This window comes from Myripristis murdjan, chromosome 5, assembly GCF_902150065.1.
Source record: "Myripristis murdjan chromosome 5, fMyrMur1.1, whole genome shotgun sequence".
NCBI classification, from domain to species: domain Eukaryota; kingdom Metazoa; phylum Chordata; class Actinopteri; order Holocentriformes; family Holocentridae; genus Myripristis; species Myripristis murdjan.
The window spans coordinates 2,581,527-2,607,578 of NC_043984.1; the positions used below are offsets into that span (position 1 = coordinate 2,581,527).

Genomic DNA, 26,052 nt, shown 5'->3' on the forward strand with positions numbered 1-26,052 from the left:
CCACACAACCAAACACAAATCCACCAGGCGGCTGGGGAGTCCAGTGGCCATGGGAGATGGATTCTATGGACAAAAGTATTGGGACACACCCCTATATCACCGAATTCAGGTGTTTCATTGAGCCCCATTGCTACAGGTGTTGAAAATCAAGCAGCTAACCATGGTGAGTGAGTTTGGTGTGGAAGAACTTGACTGGCCTGCGCAGAGCCCTGACCTCAACCCCATCCAACACCTTTGGGATGAACTAGAACAGATTGCAAGCCAGGCCCTCTGGTCCAACATCAGTGTCTGGTCCAACATCAGATAGGAACTTCCAGTCAGAGAAATTGTTTTGACAAGCCAGCAATACATCAATAACTTTGGCAGTCACATTGGTCCTCATTAAGGAGGGTGTGGTTTTTAATACCTGTGGAGTTAATGCTATCCATCGGTTCCCACAAGGTACAAAGCCAAAACTCAGACACTGTTTACTTTTGTTTAGCACATTCTCAAAGATATTTTATTCATTTTAATCACACAATAGTAAACACAGGAGCCAAAGTTAGTGTTGACTTCACTTTTGTTTCTACTCTAAGCAAAATGTCAGACTTAGGGTTTAGCGTCGAATTTGAATGTCATCTGCAGATAATAGAGTCAAGCGAAACGGGTGACACACTCCCAGTTTCCAGTCAATGTTAACTAAACACATGCTGCATCTCTGGTGATGATCAGGGCATTTTGCAATCAGAAGGTTTTGCAATCAGAACATCTCCAGCATGCTGCTATATTTCTGATGACTGACTCAACATGCGCTTTGTTCACGGGTACTTTTTAAAAGACTCTTACAAGATTTTCCAACTGGCTCTTTTTATTCTTTTGTATTCTTTTGTAATAAATGTTCAAGTATTCATTTAGAAAACATGGTAAAGCGCTGTCCAAGTCACACGTTGATGTCAAGATCTGGAGCCTTTTGGGGAGGACGTGAAATCAGTGGTGTTCTTCTGGTAGATCACTTCCTCAGGCCACGCTTGCTCCTGCCCTTTGTGCTAGGAATAAAGTAAAGTCAAGCAGAGCTCCGTTGTGTCAGTCAATATAGAATGTAACTAATATGTATATCAAAACCACACAATTGCAGCACAAGACCATAGTTTTCCAATCTCTTGGGCAAATGCACTGCAAAAACGCAAAATCTTACCAAGATTATTTGTCTTATTTCAAGTCAAAAATGTCTTATTTCTAGTCAAAATATCTCATTACACTTAAAATAAGACATGATCACCTCAGAAGTAACTTGTTTTTAGACAATTTTAAAATTTGCTTGTTTCATTGGCAAAATTTGCCAGTGGAAAAAGTGAAAATTCACTTGAAATAAGTGAAAATTAGCTAGAAACAAGAAACACATTTTGCCAATAAAACAAGCAAATTTTCACTTGTTTCAAGCAAATTTTCACTTGAAACAAGAGACAACTGTCTAAAAACAAGTTACTTCTGAGGTGATCATGTCTTATTTTAAGTGTAATGAGATATTTTGACTAGAAATAAGACATTTTTGACTTGAAATAAGACAAATAATCTTGGTAAGATTTTGAGTTTTTGCAGTGTGGGCTTGTTTAGTCTAGCAACTGAGCAAATGCACAGCAAAAAGTTTCCATCAAGGTATTTAGTCTCATATACAGTCTTGAAAAATCTTGTTTTTCTTCAAACAAACAATAATTTTTTTTTTTTTTAAATCTACCAGTGGGATGGAACAATCCAACTTGTTTCCACTGCAGTTTCACTTGTCTCAGGACTTTTAAATATACTGTAACAGAGCAGAATAAGGCAGATCGACCCACTAGGATCAAGAAAATGACACTTCATTCAAGAAAACATCTCATCCCACTGGCAGTTTTTTTTTTTTTTTTAAGTCTGACTGTAAGACTATATGACTCGATAAGATGGAGATCTTTTTTGCATTGTGCAGGTGTGACCGTTGCTCTCATAGAAATTCAGTTTATTCTACCGATGCATTCGATGGAAATTGCTCTGGATAAAAGCAGAACTGAAATGCCTAAAATTTAAAATGCAAAGGTTTGGATCACTCGGCCCTGAACCAAACTCATCAAACCCTGAAAGGCCAAAAGACTATTTAATGTAATGTGCAAATTCTGAAATGATCTGTATTACCTCATTTGAAATTTAGCATGCATCTGCCATGACCTCTCATGTAGTCTCAGTAAACTTTCTTTAAGTGTTGCCAACTATAGCTACCTCACTCTGTGTGTGTGTGACCAGTTGAGTTAATCCCTGTACAGATGATCTTTTGGCTAGCTTTGTGGATTTGGATGCTGCTGCTGTCCCAGGACAGCTTAGTGGCAGCTTTTGAGAGCTGCCTGCTATTGGAAGGGGGATTTGCTACCAAATCGTTCTTGAGTACCAATGCACTGCCATTTTTATCTGCTGTAGCTGTGCTGATATTTGATCCTGTCGCTAACCCACTATCTCCCACCCCCACGCCCCACCAAAAAAATAAAGCAAAAAAAAGAAGAATACTTATTAGCTCTAGTTGTAACTCAGATTGCATATCCGTGCCTGGTAAAACAGTCATATCCTGTTGAAAGCCAGTGTCAAGCTTTTTATCAGTATTTCATTACAGCCTTTCTCCTTTGTGAGGCATAGATATGATGGTATGGTTCCAGTGATTTTGGAAAGCCACACTGGCTGTTCAGTGTATTTTGAGCTGCATCACCACAGATGATATCACCTAGCAATTTTTGCGGTCCATTAGCTCTTGTTCCACCATTAGGGCTCCTTCTGGTTTATGGAGATGTTTGTATATATGTTGCCCGGATGCCCCAACCTGCCCTTTGTCAAGACATCTCTCTTACGGTTGCTTTTTGTCTTCCCAATCCTGTTGGATTGGGTATAGTCAGGAAATAGCCCCGCTGTGGGGCAGCTGGCACGAGCAGCTGTCACCCAAGCCTCTTCAAACAAGTGGGGAGCGGTGCAGGGAGAGAAGGTGAGGGGAAGTTGAAACGGGAGGAGGTGGAAACTTGATGAGGTCACTTGGTGAACCTCTATGCTGGTACAGGCTTATGAGTCTTAGCAGGGAATTAGTAATTTCTGTCTTTAGGTTGGAGGAAAACTAGGGTGGAGGAAAGTTTGTTTTTTTTTTCCTCTTGTGGCCTTTTGCCCTTTTTGGTATGGTTAAGTGCATTTATTTTTTTGAGAAAGGTCTATTGTGTTGTCTAAAATGTAAATATTTTGTTCCATCCATATGGATAAAGGTTATGGTTGCAGATAACTAGTGTCTCCCTGCAAAGGTCACATTGTATATTATTAGATTGCCACTCAAGCCTCAGTACTATACCATGCTGACAGATATACATGTGTTACCAAGTTAACTGCAATGGTAACACAAAGCAAGCTTTATTTATATAATATGCTTTGTTTATGCCTCTTAATGCACATTCACATATTACTATCTTTTTTGTGCCTCTTTCCATGCAGCATGTGTGTTGCAAAGTGCTGAAAAGTTAGAATACCACCAAACATGACTTGCCCTGTGACTTTGGTACATTGGCAGTACCAGCGCATGTCATAAATATAATTGACTTACTTTTTCTGATGATCGCTGACCCGGTTTCTCAGCACAGTAACCTGGATAAAAACACGATCAGGAGTTTAATTTGCGCCTCTGAGCCATTTCTCTCCACTGGTTTTGGAGCGTGACTCATCACCACTTTAAACCTGTCCTGTTCAGCATGTCAGTATGTGCAATGCACAACTATGGCTGAGTTCCACATGCAATAGCTGAGCAACTGGAAATCAGGTATTTTGTGTTTGTGTGTGTGTGTGTGTGTGTGTGTGTGTGTGTGTGTGTGTGTGTGTGTGTGTGTTTGGGTAAAATTTTTCCATTTATGTTTCTGCAAGCTGAAATAAGCTGAAAATAAGCTGAAATGTCAATGTTTCTGAATCAAAAATATGTTGCATATCAACATTTAGACTTGTAGCCAATGTGGTGGGGCCACTATGTCAGTGTCGCTTCACTGTTAACATTCACAAACACTAGCTAACGTTAGCATCTTAGCTAATTTAGCCACTTTTGCTTTCTTTGTTAGGAAAAGCTTATGGTTAAGGTTCGGAAAATGTGCATCATCATGGTTAGGGTTAGGAAAATGTGCATCATTATGATTAGGGTTAGGAAAATGTTCCAAAGCTCTCAAGTCTCACGCATTGGGCATGAGACACGCATTTCAACCCGTTCACACGCCACACCTTGTGTTTCTCATGCAGAGAAATAACCAGGATAACGCCCACCAAGTTGCGCTGCTATTTTTTTTTATAACAGTGGAACTGGTGGAGGAATCAAGTGAGTTCCGGGTAGAGTTCAGAAGGCCCTGCCACGCACCAGCTAATCAAATGAAAAGACTGTAGCTACCGAACAGCCAATCAGAAAATAGCATTGCTGTATCCGGGTAAGATTTAGATATTCCCGCTACAACAACGTTACATTCTGATTCCAACGATACATTGATTCACGCGCTCACTGAAGTAGCTACAGAAGGCGTCACTTGACACATTGATGCAGACCACCTGTCCTGCCTCCTCGTGTGGTGTTTTTCACTTGTTTTATACTATGTCACAAACTTTAAAACATCACATTGGTTTGCAAAAAGGTAAAACGCCAACTTTTTTTTCCTGGCAGCTAGTCATCCATAATCCCTCTGCCAGTCATAGTGGGTTAATGTTTTGGCCTCCGTCCCGGAACCTTCCAAAGATATGCGGCCAGTGTACACAAGACTGCATTAATAATAAAGGAGGGTGCAGTAAAATAAGTCATGTGTGGTAGCCTACCTCATACTTCTGCCTCGTGTACTTATACTGAAGGTCAAACTTCTCTCCCTCCAGTTGGTGCATCCAGTTCCACAGCTCTTTGGCTTTTTCCCTGCGTTGATGGAATCAGGAATATGAAAGAAATCATTGAGGAAAGGCACAGACAATGTGAGTGCTGGTAAATGGAAACTGCACGGTAAGAAAGTCTAACTGTCGGAAACAACAACAACTCTGCTGCCTTACCTGAGAGTGTCCTCTCTCATGTGATCGACGTTTAACTCCTTACGCCGCTCACTGAGAATCTTCCTCTTCTTCTCTCTCTCTGTTTGTTTTTTCGTCCCACCCTTGTTCGGTGCCTATCAGGAATACAGCATGTGTTAAGATGCAGTTCTCCATCAGGCCAGGACTTTCTCGTTTAGATGATACACGTTTTAGTCACCTTGTATCCAGAGAAATTCAAGCTGGCGAGGATCTTCTTCTTCTTTGCATCTTCATCTGCTCTCTTCTTTGCTTCCTCCTCTTCCTTCTTTGCTTTCTCTTCCTGGTGGGACAAATACAGTAGCCTTTGATATTTGTAGTCCTCATTTATCAATGAGGTTCATATCAGACATAGGTTAAAATACAAGGATACAAGGATACAAGGAAGTTTATTGGTCATTATACAACAGGTTGTATAATGAAATTAAAATAATGAATAATTCATGTTGTTTGTTTTATCTGTTGTTTTTTTGTTTTATATATTTATTGTTTTTATCTGCTTCCAGGTGGGTAGTATGACTGCCAGAGTGAATCACAGGAAAGGAAGTCAATTTAGCAAACTTTACTATTTCTCCTCTGACATGTAACCCCACCTGGCATGCCTGTCAAACCCTTTAAAACAAAGTCTTAGAAATATTTGTGAATATTATTTGACAGAATATACATACAGCGAGTTTGTTTTGCCGTTCTTTTTCTCTCTCTGCCCTGATCTTCATCTGCTCTGCTCTCTCCGACCTGCGTTTCTCCTGAGGAGAAAAAGGAAAGATACTGTCAAGGCAAAGTCAAATTCTCAGTGCTCCCAAATTATGACAAAACCTTGTCCTTAAAGGAAAACTCCAATATTTTGAGCAAAATACCCCTTTTCTGGCTTCCCCAGAGTGAGACGTGATGTTTGATACCATTTCCACATCTGTATGTCCACTGGTTCAGTTCCTATGGGTAGCATATCCCATTAGCTTAACATAAAGACTTGAGGTCTATAGACATTAGCCTGCTTCCATCAAAGTGAAAAAATAAACCTTACAGCAGTTCTGAAGCTGTCTTAGTTGCACAATGTGTAATATGTGTTTGAAATACACAATGCAAACACAAACATCTTGGAAAAAGGTTATTTTGCCCAAAATGTTGGAGTACTCGTTTATTATTATAAATTATTGTGAGTTTCCTTCTTTTCTCAGGCATGATACATGCTGTAAACATACAATGCGACTTGTAAGGCTAAGAAGCTCCTCCTCCTCCTTCTTACGGCTCTCAAAGTGAGCTTCAATCAGGGTCTGCAGCTCAGTCAGGTCCTTTTCCATGCGCTTTCGATGAATGTCCTGAAATCACAGGGAGAGATGGAAAGTAGTGTGTAAGTTATGCCCTTTCTGCTGCAGGTAGAACTTTGATCTATGCTTGGTGCACTTACATCAAAGTCCACTTTTTCTCCATCTGGGATCTTTGGCGGTGTCAAGCCAGGCACAAAGGCAGGCCTGAACAAGGTGCAAAAACAAAAAAAATTCCATTGGTGGGAGGATTTCTCAATCATGAATTCGAATTCGAATGAATTATGTTTGGGTTACACTATAAATTTTGATGTTTTTAAAATGTTCTTACTTTTTGGGCTTTGTGTCTTCTGTATGTCCAATTTAAGAAAAGCAAAGAGAAGTCAAATCCTTACTCTTACATTTATGGAACAACTCGTTAAAAACAAGAAAGAATATGAGGCAATGCATAAGCAAATCCACAGGGCATGTTTTTCCTTTTGTCACACATAAAGTGTCTCTGTGCTTGATTCGCCCTCCATACCTCCTTCTTCATTCTCCTCTGCAGCGTCTGCCGAAAGATTAGAGGGTCAGTGCAGTGTCAGTGCTGACAGTGATGAAGAGACGGTGCAGAGGGTGAAACAGAGAGTGATGAAACCCAGGGTAGCCTCGGGGACAATGCTCAAGCAGGTCAGACCAGTCTCACAAATATTTCTCTTGCACTTTTGCAGAGTTACAAAAGGCAGCTTTTCACCTAAATGACTGACTTTCGGTGACTTTTCAAGGAGCTAAATGTTTCCTTGGCGTTTCTGCTGCAGGCGAAAGACCCGCACAGATTAGGCAAATAAGTCTGCTGCTATGTGAAACAGCCACAGACATTTTACCTGTCATTTTTTACAGTCATGAACCATCAGGCTATGTAAATGCCCTTGTTGACAGATTACTGACACTGTTTACAATTTTTTTTATGATCTTATTTTATTGTTTTTCCTCTGCTTTCCTCTGCCTATGGGGAAAAGCTGAGTCCTTCAGCTGTGTGTTTGTGCCCTAGAGGAAAATGAAACTAGGAACATCTGTCTCCACCATAAATCATTTGCTGAGTGTTTGATGGTTATTTATTTGTGGTTTAGAACGTAACAGTTGTGAAACAATCAGAAAATAACGTTTTATTTCTCTCTGTCACTGGCTTCGTCATGCACAGCACCACCACACTATCTCTCTCTCTCTCTCTTGCTCAACCGTGCTCTTAGCTCACTCGTGGTACCTCTGCTTTTGTCTTGTTTATTGGAAATGAGTCGGGAAGACAACAGCAAGGCCTAACTTTACTTTTAATGTTATCAAAGAGAAGAGAAATGTCCTCCTGTCATCCTAAACTGATCCTATACCTATATCGTATACCCTATATCTATACTAGAGTACTTTGTTTTATGAATGAAGCTTGCGCACAAGTTGAAGCAGCCACACTGTGTGCAAGCCCCACCCACCAAAGTTCCTGGGCAGTTCAAAAGTCCCTACCCACTGAGGCTGTGTCCGAAATTGCTCCCTCCCTCCCTACTCCCTACCCACTATATAGGGAATTCAATGTTGTGGACTATATAGTGAACTCAATAGCGGACCGTTTCGGACACGACTTTGCTCGTTGTTCGGCGCCGTTCTGCAATGCATGATGGGATATATTGCCTGGTTAGTGACCATCAGATGTCCACTACATTTCGTGGTGGATTGTGGGATACATCCAGTGGACTATGTAGTGAACATTAATAATCACTAAACATTCGGACACCCCTACAAAATGGTGTAATCACTATATAGTGCACTATATAGTGATTAGGGAGTGATTTCGGACACAGCCTGAGGACTTTTTGGGTAAAAAAACAAAACAAACAAACAAAAAAAAAAAAACTTCCCCAGAACTACGTTTTGACCCTGGTCCCGGAAGTCGAAACACAGACATTTCCTCAAAAGATTTCTAGTCCCTGGGGAAGGTTCCTGTGGTTGAAAAATACTTTACAGTCCAGTCAAACAATTCCATACAAATAAAACCATCAAATACATATTTGAAAACAGGCATGAGGGAATAAAAAATAGGTATGAAAGCCTGGCACTAAGAATATGCTGAAAGAGGTGATTTAAGTGCAAATGGGACATTACTTATTACTTTACAAAACATGCGCAATGTATTTCATATCTCAATACAGCTTTTTTGAGCTTCATCTAATGGTCAGAACAACACAACTGTAGTCATTAACCAAATCACAAGAAGGAGCGAATCCTAAAGTTTGATCCACACGGTCATACTGTAAAGTGTAGAATGTGTTCTTCCTGAGCCTGCCTGGTTAAGCCAGTCTTTGCACAAAATACTCGAGTGTCATTGCTGACTGACAGACTGTCACAAAGCTTGTTGTGTTAAAGTGAAGGAGCAGCAGAGTAATGATGGACATCTTCACACACATAGCAGACACACATAGTTGACCACCTCCTGTCAGCACTGATGGATTTGTCCAGAGAGGTATCCTATACGCAGCCACATCTGTTTTTCCCCCATCAGGAAAAATCAGCTTTAAGGCAATTCCTTTTGAATAATAGAGGGCTGTCAGGCTGACTGCTGCAGCTAGGTGTGTCCCTCTTACCTGTGCCAGTTTCCTCCTGAGACTCTGCTCAGTGTGTGGGAGAAAGAGAGAGGGAGAGAGAGAGAGAGAGAGAGAGAGAGAGAGAGAGAGAGAGAGAGAGAGAGAGAGAGAGAGAGAGAGATAAAGAAGTCAGTCTGTCGTGGTTGAGTTTTTTGTTCATTAGTCATCACAGTATATCTCTCTTCCATCGAAAGACAGGGATCCGCCCAACATTCATTAACATCTACTGTCACCTTACCAGAAGTTAGTCCAGAATTTCCTGAGAAAACTGCTCTCTACTGTAATTATGTGAAGTAGACCAGATCTTGCTACTTAATTCACATTTAAAGTTGCATTATGTAGTTGTCATGAGTCTGTATTCTCTTTTACTACCTGTTTTACATTTTAGTACACTTTTAATTAAATTCAGATTCGTCATGAATCTGAGAATCCCCCTTTATTTTGTGAAAATGAAAAATGTATATTTTATAGTAAATTTCAGGAGCTGAAGTTAAGTTAAAACCACATTGTACAACTTTAAATGGACCTGGCAACTATGAACTGCATTTTCAACTGATGATATGAGAGCTAATATCACATTGCATCCTAAGACTAGTGAGTATGTTCACTTTGTAAATCAGCAGTGGTTGTCGTAAGGTGTGTGAACCCTCACTCCACACAGTAGCCCACGATTATGTCTAGCTTAAGCTGGCATGCAAACCAATATTAGCAGAAGCAGTACTACCTTCTACCTCCTCTTTTTCCTCCTCTACCTCCTCCTCCTCCTCCTCCTCTGTTACCTCTTCCTCCTCCTCTGTGCAAAGCAAGCAGTTTGGGTCAGCAAGCGATCAATGTCCCAGCAGGGAAGGACACATTAGAAACATAAGAAATGAATGCACTGCAGATTTCATCACTGGCAAATGTGTTGGGAAAGCCTTCAACATTAAGATGCATTTAAAAAAAAAAAAATAGGCTGGGCTGCACAACCTGTGGCCATTTTCTTTAAACCTTTAAACCTTGTATATCCTGTGTTTTATCAACTGATGCCTTTGAAATAACCAGTATTGGCAGTAGTGAAGATAGACATTCATTAAAACAGTCTTACAGATGTTTTGCTTTTATCTATCTTTGAAATACTAGATATCAAAAATAGAGGCTATGATGGGTTTTACCATAATTATTATAAAAAAAAATACAAATCAAAAAGATTTATCAACCAACAAAATGGTACTGATAATAGTGGTGCTTTTTTTTATAATTTGTTGGAGTGTTGTGCTAGTTTTCCATGAATTTCTACATCATTTAATTTGGTATTTGAATGAAGTGGAAAAAAATGTAAAAAAAAAAAAAAAAAAAAAAAAATCCAAGTAGCTTCAGTGCTGCATTTCTAATTCTGTCCATTGTTTTCATCGTTTCCATGGGCTCTCTGTGGAGAAAGTGATACCCGGCTTCAGTCAGAGGGCCCTCAGTAGTGGGGGGTAACACAACCTCTTTGAGCGGCACAGAAGGTAAACTAACCTGCGTTTAGATGACCTTTAATTGGCATATAAATGAGAGTGGGTATTGTGCGCTCGCCCACAGCCTTCCCCAAGGCCCTGTATTCAGAACAAACTGACCTACATTGCTCCCGAACACCAAGTCTGCTCCACACAGATCGAGACAGGTGCTGCTTGGTTTCAGGGACGGCGGGGCTGTGCTGCCATCCAAATGGATCGACACACAGGAGACAGAAATAGAGGTACAGTAAGACCCTTTGTCTCTTTGATGGGGAGCTGTTGCACTTCTGAGGTAAAAAGGACAGGGCCCGTGGGATATTTATGCAAGTCCAACCTCAGGCCGAGAAGACTGACAGCAAGAAAGAGGTCAATTTGGGAGAGGAGCTCAAGGACAGCAGTCGCCTCTATGGGGGCACCCACATGCCAGAAATACAGTATGCTGTGTCCCGAAGCCAGAAGCTTAGCAGATGCAGTGTGTTAAGTGACCGAGAATGTTGAAACACATGGCTTCAGAGTGTAAATCAGGTAACAAAGTGGCAGAAAAAAACACAACTCAGCCTCTGAATATTGTATAATTATTGCTACTGAAACTAGAAGCAGTTTCAGTTATACTACATTTTCATCACATTTCTTACCACAAACATTACTGAAGCGAAAAGCAAGAGGCCAATTGTGAAAGCACTGTCCTTTACAAGTATCTTAAATATGGGCATGAACAAATGTATCAGCAGCATATTTCTGATTTACAAACACACATGCAGCAAAATCAGAATATGCAGGCATCAGATTGATATTATTAACTGCAGTTTATCCATAGTTAAGATGCAGCAGTTCTGTGTGTCTGAGCATCCATCCAGGGAGGATTTCTGTTAACCTGTACCACTGACAACACTTGAAAGACGAGGTGTAAAGAGTCACTTAGCCCAAGAGTGCGGTTTCAAGGGAAAGAGTAAATGGATACGCTTACTTACGGTGCTCTCTCCTGAAAGCAGACCAAAAATGTTCTGTTACAATTGATTCTGTATTTGTAACACATCAATTGTTTTGCTCACGCTCCAGACATAAGAAAAAAAAAAAAAAAGTCTGTTTACTCACTCGTCCATTGTGTCTGACATGTTTATGAAGCACCTGTTCAGGTAAATACACAGACATGCATTATCAGTGACATGACATCAAAATGAACGATAAAACAATGTCAATAGTACAATTTAGTGTTTGAAATGCAAGCGTTTGCAAGGTAATGGAGGAATTAGAATTAGAATTTACTGTCCATAAACACATAACAGAGCGTACAGACTCACCCGGACAGTGCGATGCGCGCTTGAGAAGGGGGTCAGTGGGGAATTGTATACTGTGCCCCTCTCTGTGTGCCATAAGCTTTTAAACCCAGGAGTGGATCACATGGCGGCAAGCTGCCTGTGTCTACAATGGGTGGGCACATACCTGCTAACAGATGGTAGATAGCATTAGCTAGAATGGGAAAACATGTATTCTCCATGGACTGGCGTTGTCTATTTTTACTCATCAAAAACCTGGACTGGGCAGCACGGGATTACTGCTCGTAAAAAGGTTCGGGTTCTCAGGGCCTTGCAGACGTGCGGTTTGAGATAATCCGTGTGATGAGCATCTTCCCATTTGCACGTAAACATGTGCAGACACATACGCACGCATGGAACTGGTCTGTTGCCAATTGCGGTATCCTAAAGAGGAAACACAGCACCATATGTATCACACAAAGCAAACACAGGAACATGAGGACATTATGTAAGAGCAACAATTCAGAATAGGAATATTGCGCAATGGGATCATTATCAGTGTACTCCCATGGCACGGTACCAAGGGAAAGAGTAAGAGCAACCTTCACACCCTTCAACGCCTCCATTTCCAGCACCTTGCCTCTAATCTGATTCTCTGTCCTCGGCCCTAACATGAAGTAATGTTACAGCCAATCGGGTATTGTTGATAATAGTATCAACAACACCCTTTATGGCCATGCCAAGTCTCCTGATACTCCCAGCGTTTGCTATTAATACGTATGCTACCCCACACAAACCAGACCAGCCACTGTACTGTCATCCAGCGCATGCCTCTCATGTTGTTTACCAACACCTAGTCTGTAATTGTAGAAAGCACCGCGTTGAACCGCTGTCAGCCTGGCTCCAGGTTACAGAGTGATTTATTGGATGAGCATTGTCACCAGGAAATGTAACATCTCACCTTCTGATGATTTGGATGTGAAAATATGCATAAGTGGAACCCAAACATGAGTTTACAACATGCGTGTTGAGTTTTGATGTGGCTCAAAATATTCCAAAGCTTCTTTCCCTTTAAAAAAAAAAAAAAAGTCCATTTGTGAGAATACCTCAAGTATAGTAAAATAAATTCTGGCCTGCCCCTGAGAGGAACTTTTCCTCTGCACTGCAAAAACTCAAAATCTTACCAAGATTATTTGTCTTATTTCAAGTCAAAAATGTCTTATTTCTAGTCAAAATATCTCATTACACTTAAAATAAGACATGATCACCTCAGAAGTAACTTGTTTTTAGACAATTGAAACAAGTGAAAATTTGTTTGTTTCATTGGCAAAATTTGTTTCTTGTTTCTAGCTAATTTTCTCTTATTTCAAGTGAATTTTCACTTTTTCCACTGGCAAATTTTGCCAATGAAAAAAAGTGAATTTTCACTTGAAACAAGTGAAAATTGTCTAAAAACAAGTTACTTCTGAGGTGATCATGTCTTATTTTAAGTGTAATGAGATATTTTGACTAGAAATAAGACATTTTTGACTTGAAATAAGACAAATAATCTTGGTAAGATTTTGCGTTTTTGCAGTGTGATATTTATGGCTAATATTTAGACTTCAGTCTTTTTTCCCTGTGGTTGTTTACATAGGAGGAAAAGTGAGCTGTTTGTGTGGTGCACAGCCTGTGGAGTTTGAGTCTAATGACCTGTTTTCTCTACTTTCAAATGCCTCTGTAATGTAACCTAAATAGTCACAGTGACTGTGGCATATGGATGTTCTGAGCCATCAACACCTCAATGGGAGAAATTTGAATTTGAAAGTTTGGTGTTGTTACTCTGTGTGTGTTTGGTGTACTATGCCTGGCTGCCTTGCTCTCTCTCTCCCTGGTTTTCTACCTGTGTCCTGGTGTGTGCAGGTGAAACCAATTAAAGGGAAGTTCAGTGAAGTAAAGGGAACCTGAGAAGCAGTGAGGAAGACGCCCGACAGCTTTCAGCAGCACAGTGTCGGGGATCTTTTCTTTTCTTTTCTCCACAATTGTTTTTTTTCCCCTGCTCGATTTTAGTGTGTTGAGTTTTGTTATTTTAGTAGGGATTAGAGACTTCCTGTAGTCCAGTTCATGGCTTTTGTGTCTGGTTGGGTTATATCTTCCCCTTCTTTTTTTTTCTTTTTTTTTTTTTTTTTTGAGTGGGATCTCCAGCCCCTATTGTTTATTTTCTGTTGCACTTTGAGAATATTTTTTTTTCTTGATAAATAAAAGTAGTTATTTTCTTGATAACTCAGTGGCTGTGGCGTCCTATATATGTTTCAGCCCTCAGATGAACCATTATTTCCTGAGAGGCCACAACATGTTTTCAGTGTCTGATGAGTACGGTTTATAACAAGCTTTTGGAAGGTTGAAAACAGACCACATAAAGTAATCTCAATACTTTTTAGACCTTTTGTCTTTTGAAACCAATTTTAGCTGTTGAAGTACTGCGTTTATTTAAAATGAAAATGAGAAAAATGACTTTGTTTTGTTTTGTTTCAGTAGAAACCTTGGTGGCTGCGGCATTACCTTACCCTCTGTGCAGTGTGGGAGCAGGCTGACTGTGAGCTGACACTGCCATCTAGTTTCACATCGCAGAAGTGAATCTGACTGCAGACCAATGGAGGCTCGAGTGTATCAAAGCATCGATTTTTGGCAATCTTTGCCAAGATTACAGCAGAAGCATTAAAAAAATCTAATCTAACCTACAAAAAATATATAAGCAAAAAAAGCAATTGATTGTAATAGTAATTTACACAATGTATTATCCACTTCTATTATCCACTTTTAGTCAATACTGGATAATTTGATTGAGGATTATGTTTTGAAAGATTTGAACAGATTCTGCTGTTAGCCTGATATATTATTATCCTGAAGGTGTTATGTTTTCTGCTCTTTGATATGTCTATATCTTTATCTATATAGATAGATAGACATTTCAGGACCAGTTATTCATATTTGCTTGATATTACCAGGCCAGCCATATACATTTTCATGACAATAACAATATACCAACCATATCATAATACCAGCAATGTGACAAAGCCACCGTAACAAACTGAACAGCTGATTGTCGTGTTTGACCATAAAACTTTAATTCTGGAACGATGAAAACATGACCAGCAGAGGAAATGTGAGACAAAAACAGAAAGCACATCTGCTGTTTATTTTCGGGACAATGACAAATGATTGCACACAGCCACGAGACCCAACAGTAAAAAGACCCAGGCCCAGTGTCTCACCTGGTGGAGCGGACCACTTGTCTCCAGCTTTGATTCCACACTGAGCCATTTGCTGCGTGTCATCCCCTCTCTCTCTCCTTTGCTGTCTTCACTTTTCTTGTCACTATTAAAATAAAGTGGAATGTCAAAAATTAACAAAAAAAAAAACCTTAAAAAAAGAGAAGTGGGAAAAAAATCGTAGTGGGAAATGATACAGTAAACAAACACTGGGGGAATCTTTTGGCAACTGTGCATGTGGGGTTTATGCACCTGGGCTCTCTTTGTGCACTCTGGAGTAGCTGGATGACAAGCCATGGTATTTGACATAAAACTTAAGTTTACTTTTTTTTGTCTGCTATCATCCCTTTACAGGTCAGAGACATTTGAAGTGTCAAAAATCTCCATGGCCTCCATGTTCTTCCTTTAGTCACTCCACCAATTTTTATTTATTTATTTATTTATTTTTGTTTCTTTCCCTCTGGTGCCCAGTAAAGTCAGTCTTTGCCACGGTTCTGGATAACAAGTAGAAAGACATTGCACACACTTAGATCTCTCCCATACAGAAATGCATTAGGGATTTCTATATGTGGCATATATGTCCATATTAAATATCTATATATACACAGACATACACAAACATAAAACATATATCTAACATATCTTAAAAATACACACATCCTCTGCAAGCTTTTGAATTTTCTTCAGTCACTGGCTGCCACTGTCATATAGTATAGTGAACAGTTCTGGCTGCACACATATCACCATACTGTATGAGGGACAATATATGTTGCTTCATATATTCATATGTTCCAAATATAGGCTAAATGCTACATACATCATTATATCTAAAAGGGGTATATATTTTTGTTTTGTATGTGACTGTATATGTAACACAAGTGATAATATTTCTCATGTATATCGGCGTATATGTTCATATAGTGGGTTTTCTATGGGCAATTTGGATTTGTTAGGACACGCTGTCGGTCTCAAACACCGTCACCAGCTCTTTTCACTGTTGATTTCTTCTGTCATGTTCTGTCTGTGGGTTTCTGTTGTACTCATTCTAATTCATGCTGGACAAGAACATCAGCTGAGTGCCTACAGTGTAAATGTAATAAATAAAACATCAGCCTCAGAAACAACTGTGCAACAGCTGCAGCTAATGTGCTGCTGGGATAACTCCTCTGAATGATTGTCAGCCATTGCATCATGATGTTGTTTCCATTTTCCATTTTTATTTTATATATATATATATATATATATATATATATATATATATATATATATATTTATTTATTTATTTATATATATTTATATATATACATATATATATATAACACACACACACACACACACACACACACACATATTTATTTATTTATTCATTTATTTGCAGTAAGCAAATAAATGGCTGTGTTTTTAGCAAGGCCACCTGCTCTGTGTCCTCTGTCTTGACTGATTTGACAATAGCCCGCAGGTCAAGGGAGAGCTGATGTGCTGGAGCCCCGACGGGGGGAAGAGCAGCAGAGCAGCAGAGCAGCATGAGCAGACACCCTCCCCCTCCTCAGGCTGGGTCTCTTGAACTTCCCCTGCAGGTTCAACACCTTGATGTTCAGGGCTTTGATCTGCTGAGAAAGTGGAGATAGATTTAAATAGATTTCATGTGCAGGCATCCCAGCAGGTTTTAATTAAAAACTTAACTGTCTTAGTGTGCTATGACATGCTGTGCATTTGACAACTTTACTGCACTGTCGCAAGTTAAGCAGATATTATTTTATGTGTCTATTTATTTATTTGGCTGTTTATATTGAAGTTGTTTTATCCATGCTATTCATTATTTAGCTTTCCTCTCTGCTTCTTTCTGTCAAGCTCCCACCGTTGCTTCCATCTATCACAGGGAGTCTTAGTGTGTGTGTGTGGGTGTGTGGGTGTGTGTGTGTGAACAAAGGACAGGCGCAGACAGTGACTAATTAGGCAAGAATCATGAATCATGAATGGTTCTTTGAGGCAGAACTTTAGCAAAAACAGGTTCTTTAAAGAACCATTTTTAAGAAATGGTTTGAAATCAGTTTTTTTGGTGAGGTTGAAAACCAACATGAACATGTTGTTGGCCGTTTCTCGACATTCCTCTTTCCTTCATTCAGTTTCAGAAGAGGTATTAAAAATGTCAGCTGGCATTTTTCACTGTTTTCTGATGGTTTATAGAGCAAGACATTAATGCATTCATTGAGAAAATAATCTGCACATTAATCCATTATGAAAATAACTGTTAATTGCAGTCCTAATTTCATGCTGCAATCATCAAATAAAAATGAAGAACCTTTAGTTCTTTAAAGTAAGTAAAAGTAAAGAACCACATAAAGTGTGTGAAGAACCAGCCCCCTAAACACTACCTGTTCACAGAGTTCAGACATGGACCATGATGTTTGATGGGCTTGCAGAAGGTACCAGTGATCAAAGAATATAAAATTAATGGACACTTTTTTTTTTTTTTTTTTTTTTTTTTTTGCATTTGGGTGAATAAATGACCTTTTTTTTTTTTTTTTTTTTTTTTTTTAACTAAAACTTATGATTCCTTGTGGTTGCTTGCTTGGTCCCTCACATTAATGAGTGAATGAATGAATGAATGAATGAATGAATGAATTAACCTGGTCAGGTTAACTTGCAGATTATTAGGATCAACCAAACACAGACCAGAGGCTTTTTTTTTCCACATCTCTTGCTATACAATCATGCCATCACAACATTTGCTTCCTCACATCCTATAACAGCTGTGGCAAGGCTACAGCAGGATGTGCATGTGGAAAGTTACATTACAACTCTTCTCCTTTTGGATGAAAACTTCAGCGAGAGACTGTTCTACAACTCCAGCCACAGCTTGCTGATACAATATGTTACTACAGGTGATTTCCTTAGATTGTGGTTGGCCAATGAGAGTTGGTGTTGGAGATGTGTTCTGCCCCCTTGAGGCTGCAGCGTCTCCTTGGCCTAATGAGAATAATAGTTGCAGACAGCAGACAAACTGCAGCGCCATATGCTGCTACCACTCTTTGATATTAAGTCCCAGCTTGCATATATCTAAGCTGAGTGTGTATGTTTGTGTTTGTGTGTGTGCAGAGCAGAACCTGTCTGCCTGTGCTTGTGTCTGTCTGTGAATGAGGGTCAGTGTGTTTCATTCACATGCTCAGGGACAGTAAATCCCCTAAATGGCTCAGTGAAATCACTTGTGTCTGGGTTGTGTAACTTATGTTTGGGTTATAGATTTTGTTCTCTCTGGCATATACAGTCGTGACATCAAAGTAGAGGTCCAGTCTGACTTTGAGTATACACACACACAGCAACACTAGCAAGTGGAACACATCTTTGTTTTATTTAGAGGCCTGAGTTTGGTGCAAGTGGAAACTTGTCTCTCGAGAAATGAATTATTTCCATTCACTACCGAGCAGCTGAAGTGTGTTAATGTCTACTTAATACACACGACGGAGTGCACCAAATATTTCCCTTCCCACAAAAATAGACTGACCCAGTGAACTCAAGTGGAAGCTATGCCCCCCAATTTGCTTTCACCTATTATTTTGAATGAAGTCATGGAAAAGCCAGACAAAAGGGTGATCTGAGACAGGCTAAAGAATGTGAGACGGGTTGGGGTATGGTAAGGAGCGTGGCAAATAAACAGCTCCCTGATCTGTTACACACACTGTAAGGGTATACTACAGTAACAGTAAAAGCAGGAAAACTATATTGTAATAAGGCACACAAAATCCTGAGCTGCCACTAACGAATGTGGAACAAACCAGGAGCAAACTGTTAGTTTACAAATAGTTAAAAGCAGGTTATGGTTAACGTTTCAAAATGTTAGCTACGAAAAAACATGGTTCTTTCTTGACACAGGATTTTAACCCCCTCTGATGGTGATTGTGCCACCTGCCAGTGTTTTTCATTAGCTTTTTACATATGCTGTTATTTCTGTATTTTTTTGTTGGAATATTTTTGTAGGATTCATGCACATATTTATATATAATACCCCTTTTTTTTTTTTTTTTTTTTACAACTAGCACTGATACACAAAGAAGGATTAATACACATATTTATACATCATGCACATATTTTTTTATATTATTTATTTTGCTATTTCTTATCATTTTACTTAATCAACAAATAAACAAAAAAATAAATAATTAAAAGTTGAGCATCACTACCCTGAGGAAGAGTACTGCACACTTACCTTTGTGGCCATTAATGAACCAAATTAAGTGAAGTAAAAGTAGGTGAAGTCTTACCATAGAAACTGGATTTCAGCTTGTTTGTCCACATTCTTGGTTGTACTTTACATCAAAAACATGTAATATATTTGTGGTAACACATGGATGGCAGGCAGTGGTTGTTGTATCCAGCTGCCAGCAGTGGTCACACTGAGAGAGCGGCACTTCAGCGGGATATGCAGCGAGCTGTCAGGGGACCACCCTGCGTCATCACACTTCACTGACTGGACTGGGGACCACTGGCATTGTGGCCTGCCTGTGCTGCCACCGCCACAGCTATTTAGTACAGCCTGCAAGTGCACATCTGCTGTGGGGCTCCGAAATATTGCTGATATGAAACCAGCTCTAGAATGAAGTCAGTCCGTAGAGACTGAAAGTTACTGCATTTTCATTGCTGCTGCATCTTTTGTTCCTGTGTTTTATTGTTGTGGTTAGAGTTAGGTTCTGTAACGTTGCAAGAATTGACTTTTGCTCCAGCTGAGTCATTACCTTTGAGTCTTTGGTATTGATTTGATTTATGACACATGAGAGCCAGGCTGCTGATGCATGGCAGCTGATTATAATCCACTGTATATATGAAAGCAACAATAACAACAGACAGTTTCTGGGAAATTGAATACTGACATACACACAGAGAGATGTCAAGGGATTGTATAGTAGTTTTCCAGCTGTGCTTTGTTTTAAAGTAAACAGTTAAGTCCTTTTTAGCAAATGGTTTAGAAATGCAGGCAGTGCATTGTATCATGCAGGGGTTCATTAAAAAAAAGACAAATATTGATCACACTATTTTTTTTTTTTTTTTTAAGAGATAGCATACCAGTGGTTAGTTGACTAAATGATCCAGGTAATGTTGTCAATATTAGTATTTCAAAGTGGTTATGGCTTTTTTTTTCACCTGTTATCTGCTGAGTAGAGGGCCAGGAACAATGGATCGGCATGTCCATGGCCTTTTGATACAAACAGTACGACATTTAGAGGAAAACTCTACATAGGAGAATGAGCGACTCGCTGGAGATGAAACAAATTGTTTGCTCCAATTCTTTATTACAGCTCTGAAGCAAGACTAAAAAGACGTGACAGTAACGTAATGGATGGCAGGCCTTCAGTGTGCAGTAAAACACAGCTTTGTATAGATTTCCCATCTAGTTTTGTTGTCGCTTGTTCTTTCGCACATGGCTGAGTCAGTGCCAGAGCTCTTGGCTGTCTCTCTGCTGCTGTTCTGGTCAGGGTGCCAGCCTCTGGGAGCAGGCAGAGACAGGGCAGAGGACTAAAACTCTGTTGTTCACCACCACAGCTGGCATTTTGCTCTGTGTTTTGATGATGAGGAGGAGGAGGAGGAGGAAAAACAAACACACGAGCGCACCCCAGCACCCAGAAACATACACACTGATTTCATCAGATCAGACGTGCCACTACGCTACAAAGAACAATGAAAACTGTGTCCAGCTTGCCAAATTGCGCAACATATTCAACCGTTTTACTTATGTATTAGTTGGTGAAATTGCCATTCAGAGCCCATTTGAATATTTAAGGGAATGATAATAAACTCTAATGTTTTTGGCTGATGTTTATTAGGTGCCTCAACTCTAATGCACGTTGTAAGACAATATGTACAACATCTGAACATTTCAAGTATGATGTGAACAATAGATAACCTCCCTTGGCAGTATTTCACAGCTGTCACTGATGAACCATGATGATCTCAGTTTGTTCTCACACATGGCCTCTGACTGATTCTGACCTTAATTAAACTCAACATTTGCCAGACTTGAGTTATGTTAGCGCAGGGTGTGAGCCACATTGTATGACTCACTATGTTTTTATTCACTTGCTCTCAAAATGAAGCCAACTTACAAGGCTGTTATCTATTCAGTATAAATACATTTAGTAAATGTGGCTCGAAACACAGCGTTCCATTAGTGTGTCTTAAGGTTTACATGCATTTTAACCACATAAACGTTAAAACCTAACATACCAGATTCTAAAGCAATATATGGAGTGAAGTCTGTTTGGTGAACACCTACAAAAAGCTGTGAGCTGCATGCTTATGCCTCGCTGCCTTCAGCTAGAAGGACAGGGGAGAGCAGGCTAGGTATTGACTGATGGGTCCTGGAACCGATGGTATCAGTGCGCAAATGTCAGTCCCAGGTGGCCTGAGGCTTTACTGGGAGTGTGCCAGAGCTCCTGCACCCTGACCAAACCCAAAGCCCTTGGGGCCAAAGTTCTTTGCATAGCATCCTGTGAATGAAATGAAAGTAAATTAGAAACTCTGTGGGTAATACATTGAAAAATTGGAAACTACTGTTGAGTGACAGAGCTTCTCTGGAGGCAAAAGCAATCTCAAGGTTTACAGCTTGAACATTAACTTAAAGACCTCATCAAATGGACTCTTACTTTCTTGATTTGATATACTTCCTGTTGAAACAGGATGTCTGGAAAGACAGAATTCAGGGAAGGATCCCAAGTGTAAATCAATAGACCAAACCATGACCCTAACCCAACAGGATATCAGCTTGGGAGAAAAACACAATTTTATTTGAAGGAATGGGTGGATGAGAGAGTAAGTTTAAAGATTTGTGAATGTTTTATTGGTTGAAATTTTAATTTACACCCACTATTGCAGGATGATGTCACTATTTAAGATACACTTTTACAGGAAGTAAAAGTCATGTGAGGTAATTTCATGGGGACTTTAACAGTTAACTTGAATGGCAAAGAAGATCCAGCAAAAATATAAACAGCAATGCCTTTTTTCTATTCACTCATGATCTCAGAAAATCAGTAAGTCTAACCTCCTAACCTGCATAACACTGGGCTTCAGTCTAAAGTGACTTAATCACAACAAATGCAGTTCTTTATTTTCCCCCATTAAGGATTATACCAACCAGTGAGATTATTTCTGCCTCCAGAGCAGCTCTGTGTGCCCCTACGTCATGTGCAATCTTGTCTTACTGCATGTGTTTTACAAAGTGTCAACAGTAACAGTAGCTGATGACAGACCTTTACAGTAGATCTCTCCATCCTTGTCAGCGAGAGTTGTGGACTCCAGTCCCTTGCCACACTTAGCACAGCGAAAGCAGCCTTTATGCCATGACTGGATGAGAGAGGAAAGTGTTGGAACAAGCACTGGGCCTCACACAAACGCCAGCAACAACAGCTACTCATCATTCACAGAACAGAGAGGATATCCCAACTGGGTCGGGCAAGTTGTGGCAATTGCTGCACTTCCAAAATAAAGATGGCATTGTCAGAATTAATGTCAAATAAAATTCCAGAAATGTATCTGGAAGTCACTTTAGGGGAACCTTTGTGACTAGGGTTGCCACTTAACTGATAGCTTAGCTGAATTAATTAAACTGACCAAATTTGTCTTCTCAATGGTGATTTAGTACCATCACTGATAGTAGGCACAGGGTCTTAACATAGGATTTTGTCAACTGAGACATACAATTTGGCAAACCAGCACAAGTGAGAGAGTTTCATAAGTTGCAGCATACTAAAATGAGTTATATAACCACTGGTATACAGATAAGAGAAAAGAGAAAATATTTCTTACATTGCCACCCCCAATAACCTTCTCTGCTGCATACACTGCTTTGCCACATCGTGGACACACATCCGAACCTCCCACTTTTTGGGCAAACTTGGAGGCGTTTGGGTTATTTGTAGGGCGATGGGGTGCTTGTCTGTCAAGGAGAGGGCAATCCGGAATTAAACTTTGCATAATCATATACTTTGTCACTTTATGATGCACGTGCACAATATGTACCACGCCTGGACACTGCACTAAATAAATTGCTAGAATAACAGAACTTGAATACATTTTCCTTACGCTTCAGGCTTGATTCCAAGTCCTTCTCCTGTATCCATGCTCAGAGTGCCGGCTCCACCACCAAAACCATAGCCTTTTGGACCATATTTCTTGCCATAGCATGATTTGCAGTAGATCTCATCCACATGGACAGCCACTGTTGTGCTGTCCAGGTTCTTCTTGCAGACCACTTACAACAAGGGGTAAGGGGAAAAGAACAAAATTTAAACATTGAAATCAAGGGTCATTTCTTTTTTCATCTTTTTTTCTCTTTTTCATTTCATTTCACTTCATTTTTTTTTTTTTTAAGTCTCCGAGCCTGGATAATTCAAAGTTATCTGTTTGGACATTTTGGAACATTTATTCACAGATATCAAACTGAATCATCCTACAGAGCCAGTGTGATGTATTACAAAAGAAGGTATATTGCTATGTGCTCAGCTGGGTCAAATAAATACTTGTCTGAGCTGAGGGGGATTCTGTGCACCTTCCTCTGCCATATAAGGAAGACCAAGGCTGTGTCACGTTTTCACTGCATCCAAATAAGGGCAGAGGTGTCTCGGGATGCCGTGGTTCCTACTCTGTTGCCAAATATTCTGCATTCCTCCCCGGCACTCCGGGATCATTTCAGAGTCATTTACGTGTTCAGGGTCGGTTGAATCATTAAAAGGATTATTTCAGAACCTATGTACTTACTGCACAGAAAACAGGATTTGTGCCAGCTCTTCCCCTCACATTGCACTTCCTCAGCAAAGTAGACAGTTTTCTGGCAGCAGCCGCACTTGTTTCCTCCTCCAAAAGGCATTCTGTGAAGAGTCAGGAGAATCGGTTGTATACATTCCTTATATCATGAGCGCATATTTAGGAGGGGTCAGGGAGGACAAGTCCCCCCCAATATTTATAAATTATAATGTATTTTACTTTGGCACCCCTCTTGATCCCCTGACCCCCCGCTAAATGTGTCCCCCCTAATGTCTAAGGGAAATTTGTGCCGCTGCCTTATATAATGTATACAATCTGTTTTTTGGAGTTCAGGCTGTGCAGTGTGTCATGGAGGCATCAATATTGCTCAGCAGAGAACAGAACACATCTGCAACAGTCAAGTCTGGATACAACAATATGACAGATACAACAGCATGATATAATAATTCCTTTAAAAGGCAAAGTTGCAGCTGGTACTGCTACACTACTCTCTTGTTCTCTCCTCTTTAGTTCAGCATGCTGGAATAAGGATATCTGAAGGACTGTTCCCTAACTAATCCCCAAATATAAAATGCAAAATACCTGCTTGGGCTGCTCAGATAGGACCAAACACCTCATACAGATAACCTGCTGTCAGAATACACTGACAGCGGGTGCGGACGTTTTATCAAGGTGAATGCTGAGCTGCAGTAGTGTATGACATGCATTTTCATAACTGCTCCTTTAGCCAATTTGAGATACATCAGCCATGGCTTGTCTGTCAGACAGAAAGTCAGTAATCTCCCACATCGCTGTGGATAAACAGGAAATTCCCTGCATTTCATTTTGTGATTACACATGTTAACATTTCCTGACCTCAGACAACCCGTCAGGCCATGCTGCTGGGGTGGCTTTGAGACCGCACATGTCATCACAGTGAGGTCAATCAAACCACCATGTTAAAAAAATATTCCCTTAAATTAAAAAAAAAAAAAAAAAAAAGTAGTAAATAGTTTGATCATGCATCATCTCCAACACTGATTATTGTTTTGGCAACATAAGAACCTGCCTACTGTGTTCTTATGTAGCAGAAATAAGCCTGTGAGATATTTTGACCCAGGAAGCTGCTCTTGGCAGTGAGCACCTTCTGAAGGTGGATGCTGGTCATTTCCTATCTGATGCCTTTCCTGCTTACCCTGAGGAAACAGCCTCTTAGCACACACCCGTCTTTTCCAAGGCCATAATAGGACATTTTCCTTCTTCCACAGTGCTGCATGCTTACATACAACTAATCAAAAAGTCAGCTTTTTGTATGTTATTATGTTTCTCAGTCTCAATTTGCATTAGAACGTGCCCTTAGCAAAACAGTACAGCCTGATAACTGTATGTAAAGCAGTGCCAGTGTCATTTGAATAAACATAACTTAGTGCCTTCAAGTCTTCAAGTCCAAAAACTGCAGTGTTGTGTCTATTTCTTTTGAAATCAACCAGAAAGAACCCTGTACTGCACTTTTCAAGTTAACTCTCACTGTAGTCAAAGCAGTGAAAGTTTAAAACATGAATTCCCAGCCAACTTGACACTTTCTACACTGTTGACAAGTTCTGACAGTGCTGTGTGGATCCTACCAGCTAGTCTACGTTGTATTCCTACCTGCGGTGAGGTGAAAGGCCGGCGGTCTCTGTGGCTGAGGAGTAACACTCACAGATGATGGAGTTTAGATGAGACACAAGTCTGATGGAGAGGAGCAGTGCTGGCTGACAGGACACCAGGCTGGAGCTGGAGGAGGAGTCAGGGCACTCGGACAGAGAGCGAGAGAGATGAAGGGAGGGAGACACAAAGTGAGAGTTGACTTACTGATGGGAGTGGAAGGAATGACATGAGAGGGAGAGAGAGGGTGGGAGGCTGCAGGAAGGAGGGAGGGAGGGAAAAAAATTCACCGCCTCCTGCTGTCCTGAACATCCCTGTTTAGTGAAAACATGCCCTGTTAAAAAAAAAAAAAAAAATACAGCCAATACATGATGCAAGCAATGCATGAATTATACTGATGTCTACTTGTTGGCTGCCCCACACGGCAGTGAAAGGAATGACTGGAGGATCTGAGCAGCATGACAACAATAAACTATGGTGATGTTTACCAGCCTCGACAATCTGTGACTGCTTTATAGCAAAAGGATGAGAGAGGAAAAAGATCTACTGCAGATCAGTCCAGCTTTCAGCCAAATGAACGCTTGCTCACGGCTGTTTGGGACCAAGTTTGCTAAGTTTTGGTTGTCACTTTCTATGTGCTGGGAAGATATTCCAACTGGGTAAATACACAATGCCAAGAAAGTAACTTGGGCGACTAAGGCAAATTTATTCTGGGTTGGTGCCTCAGTTTATTGCAGATGGGACACTCTTCTCCGCTGTTA

At 40.2% G+C, this 26,052-nt stretch overlaps 2 protein-coding genes across 2 annotated transcripts; both read right to left on the minus strand.

Annotated features, from left to right (window-relative positions):
* Positions 1-600: 600 nt before the first annotated feature.
* On the minus strand, positions 601-9,750 carry LOC115359154 (troponin T, cardiac muscle isoforms-like; the record flags this gene model as incomplete). Its single annotated transcript, XM_030051500.1, has 10 exons — positions 601-1,025; positions 3,578-3,618; positions 4,816-4,906; positions 5,038-5,150; positions 5,234-5,335; positions 5,721-5,798; positions 6,255-6,371; positions 6,461-6,524; positions 6,649-6,667; positions 9,609-9,750. Coding segments are annotated over 10 exons (804 nt in total), but the record flags the coding sequence as incomplete, so codon positions are not given.
* A 10,951-nt stretch (positions 9,751-20,701) lies between these two features.
* csrp1b (cysteine and glycine-rich protein 1b) lies at positions 20,702-25,475 on the minus strand. Its single transcript, XM_030052670.1, has 6 exons — positions 25,295-25,475; positions 23,660-23,769; positions 22,985-23,153; positions 22,709-22,838; positions 22,153-22,246; positions 20,702-21,390 (listed from the first exon to the last, which is right to left on the minus strand). Exons 2-6 carry the CDS (start codon positions 23,766-23,768, stop codon positions 21,314-21,316), a joined length of 579 nt encoding a protein of 192 aa, XP_029908530.1. The 5' UTR covers position 23,769; positions 25,295-25,475; the 3' UTR covers positions 20,702-21,313.
* Positions 25,476-26,052: the final 577 nt, after the last annotated feature.

Bases quoted from the DNA above. Each gene is read 5' to 3' on its own strand.
- csrp1b (XM_030052670.1), bottom strand. From the start codon at position 23,768: ATGCCTTTTGGAGGAGGAAACAAGTGCGGCTGCTGCCAGAAAACTGTC. The intron at 23,154-23,659 runs GTAAGTACATAG...CCTTGTTGTAAG, and splicing joins CAAATCCTGTTTTCTGTGCA to TGGTCTGCAAGAAGAACCTG. The intron at 21,391-22,152 runs GTCTGTCATCAG...TTTCATTCACAG, and splicing joins TGGAGAGATCTACTGTAAAG to GATGCTATGCAAAGAACTTT.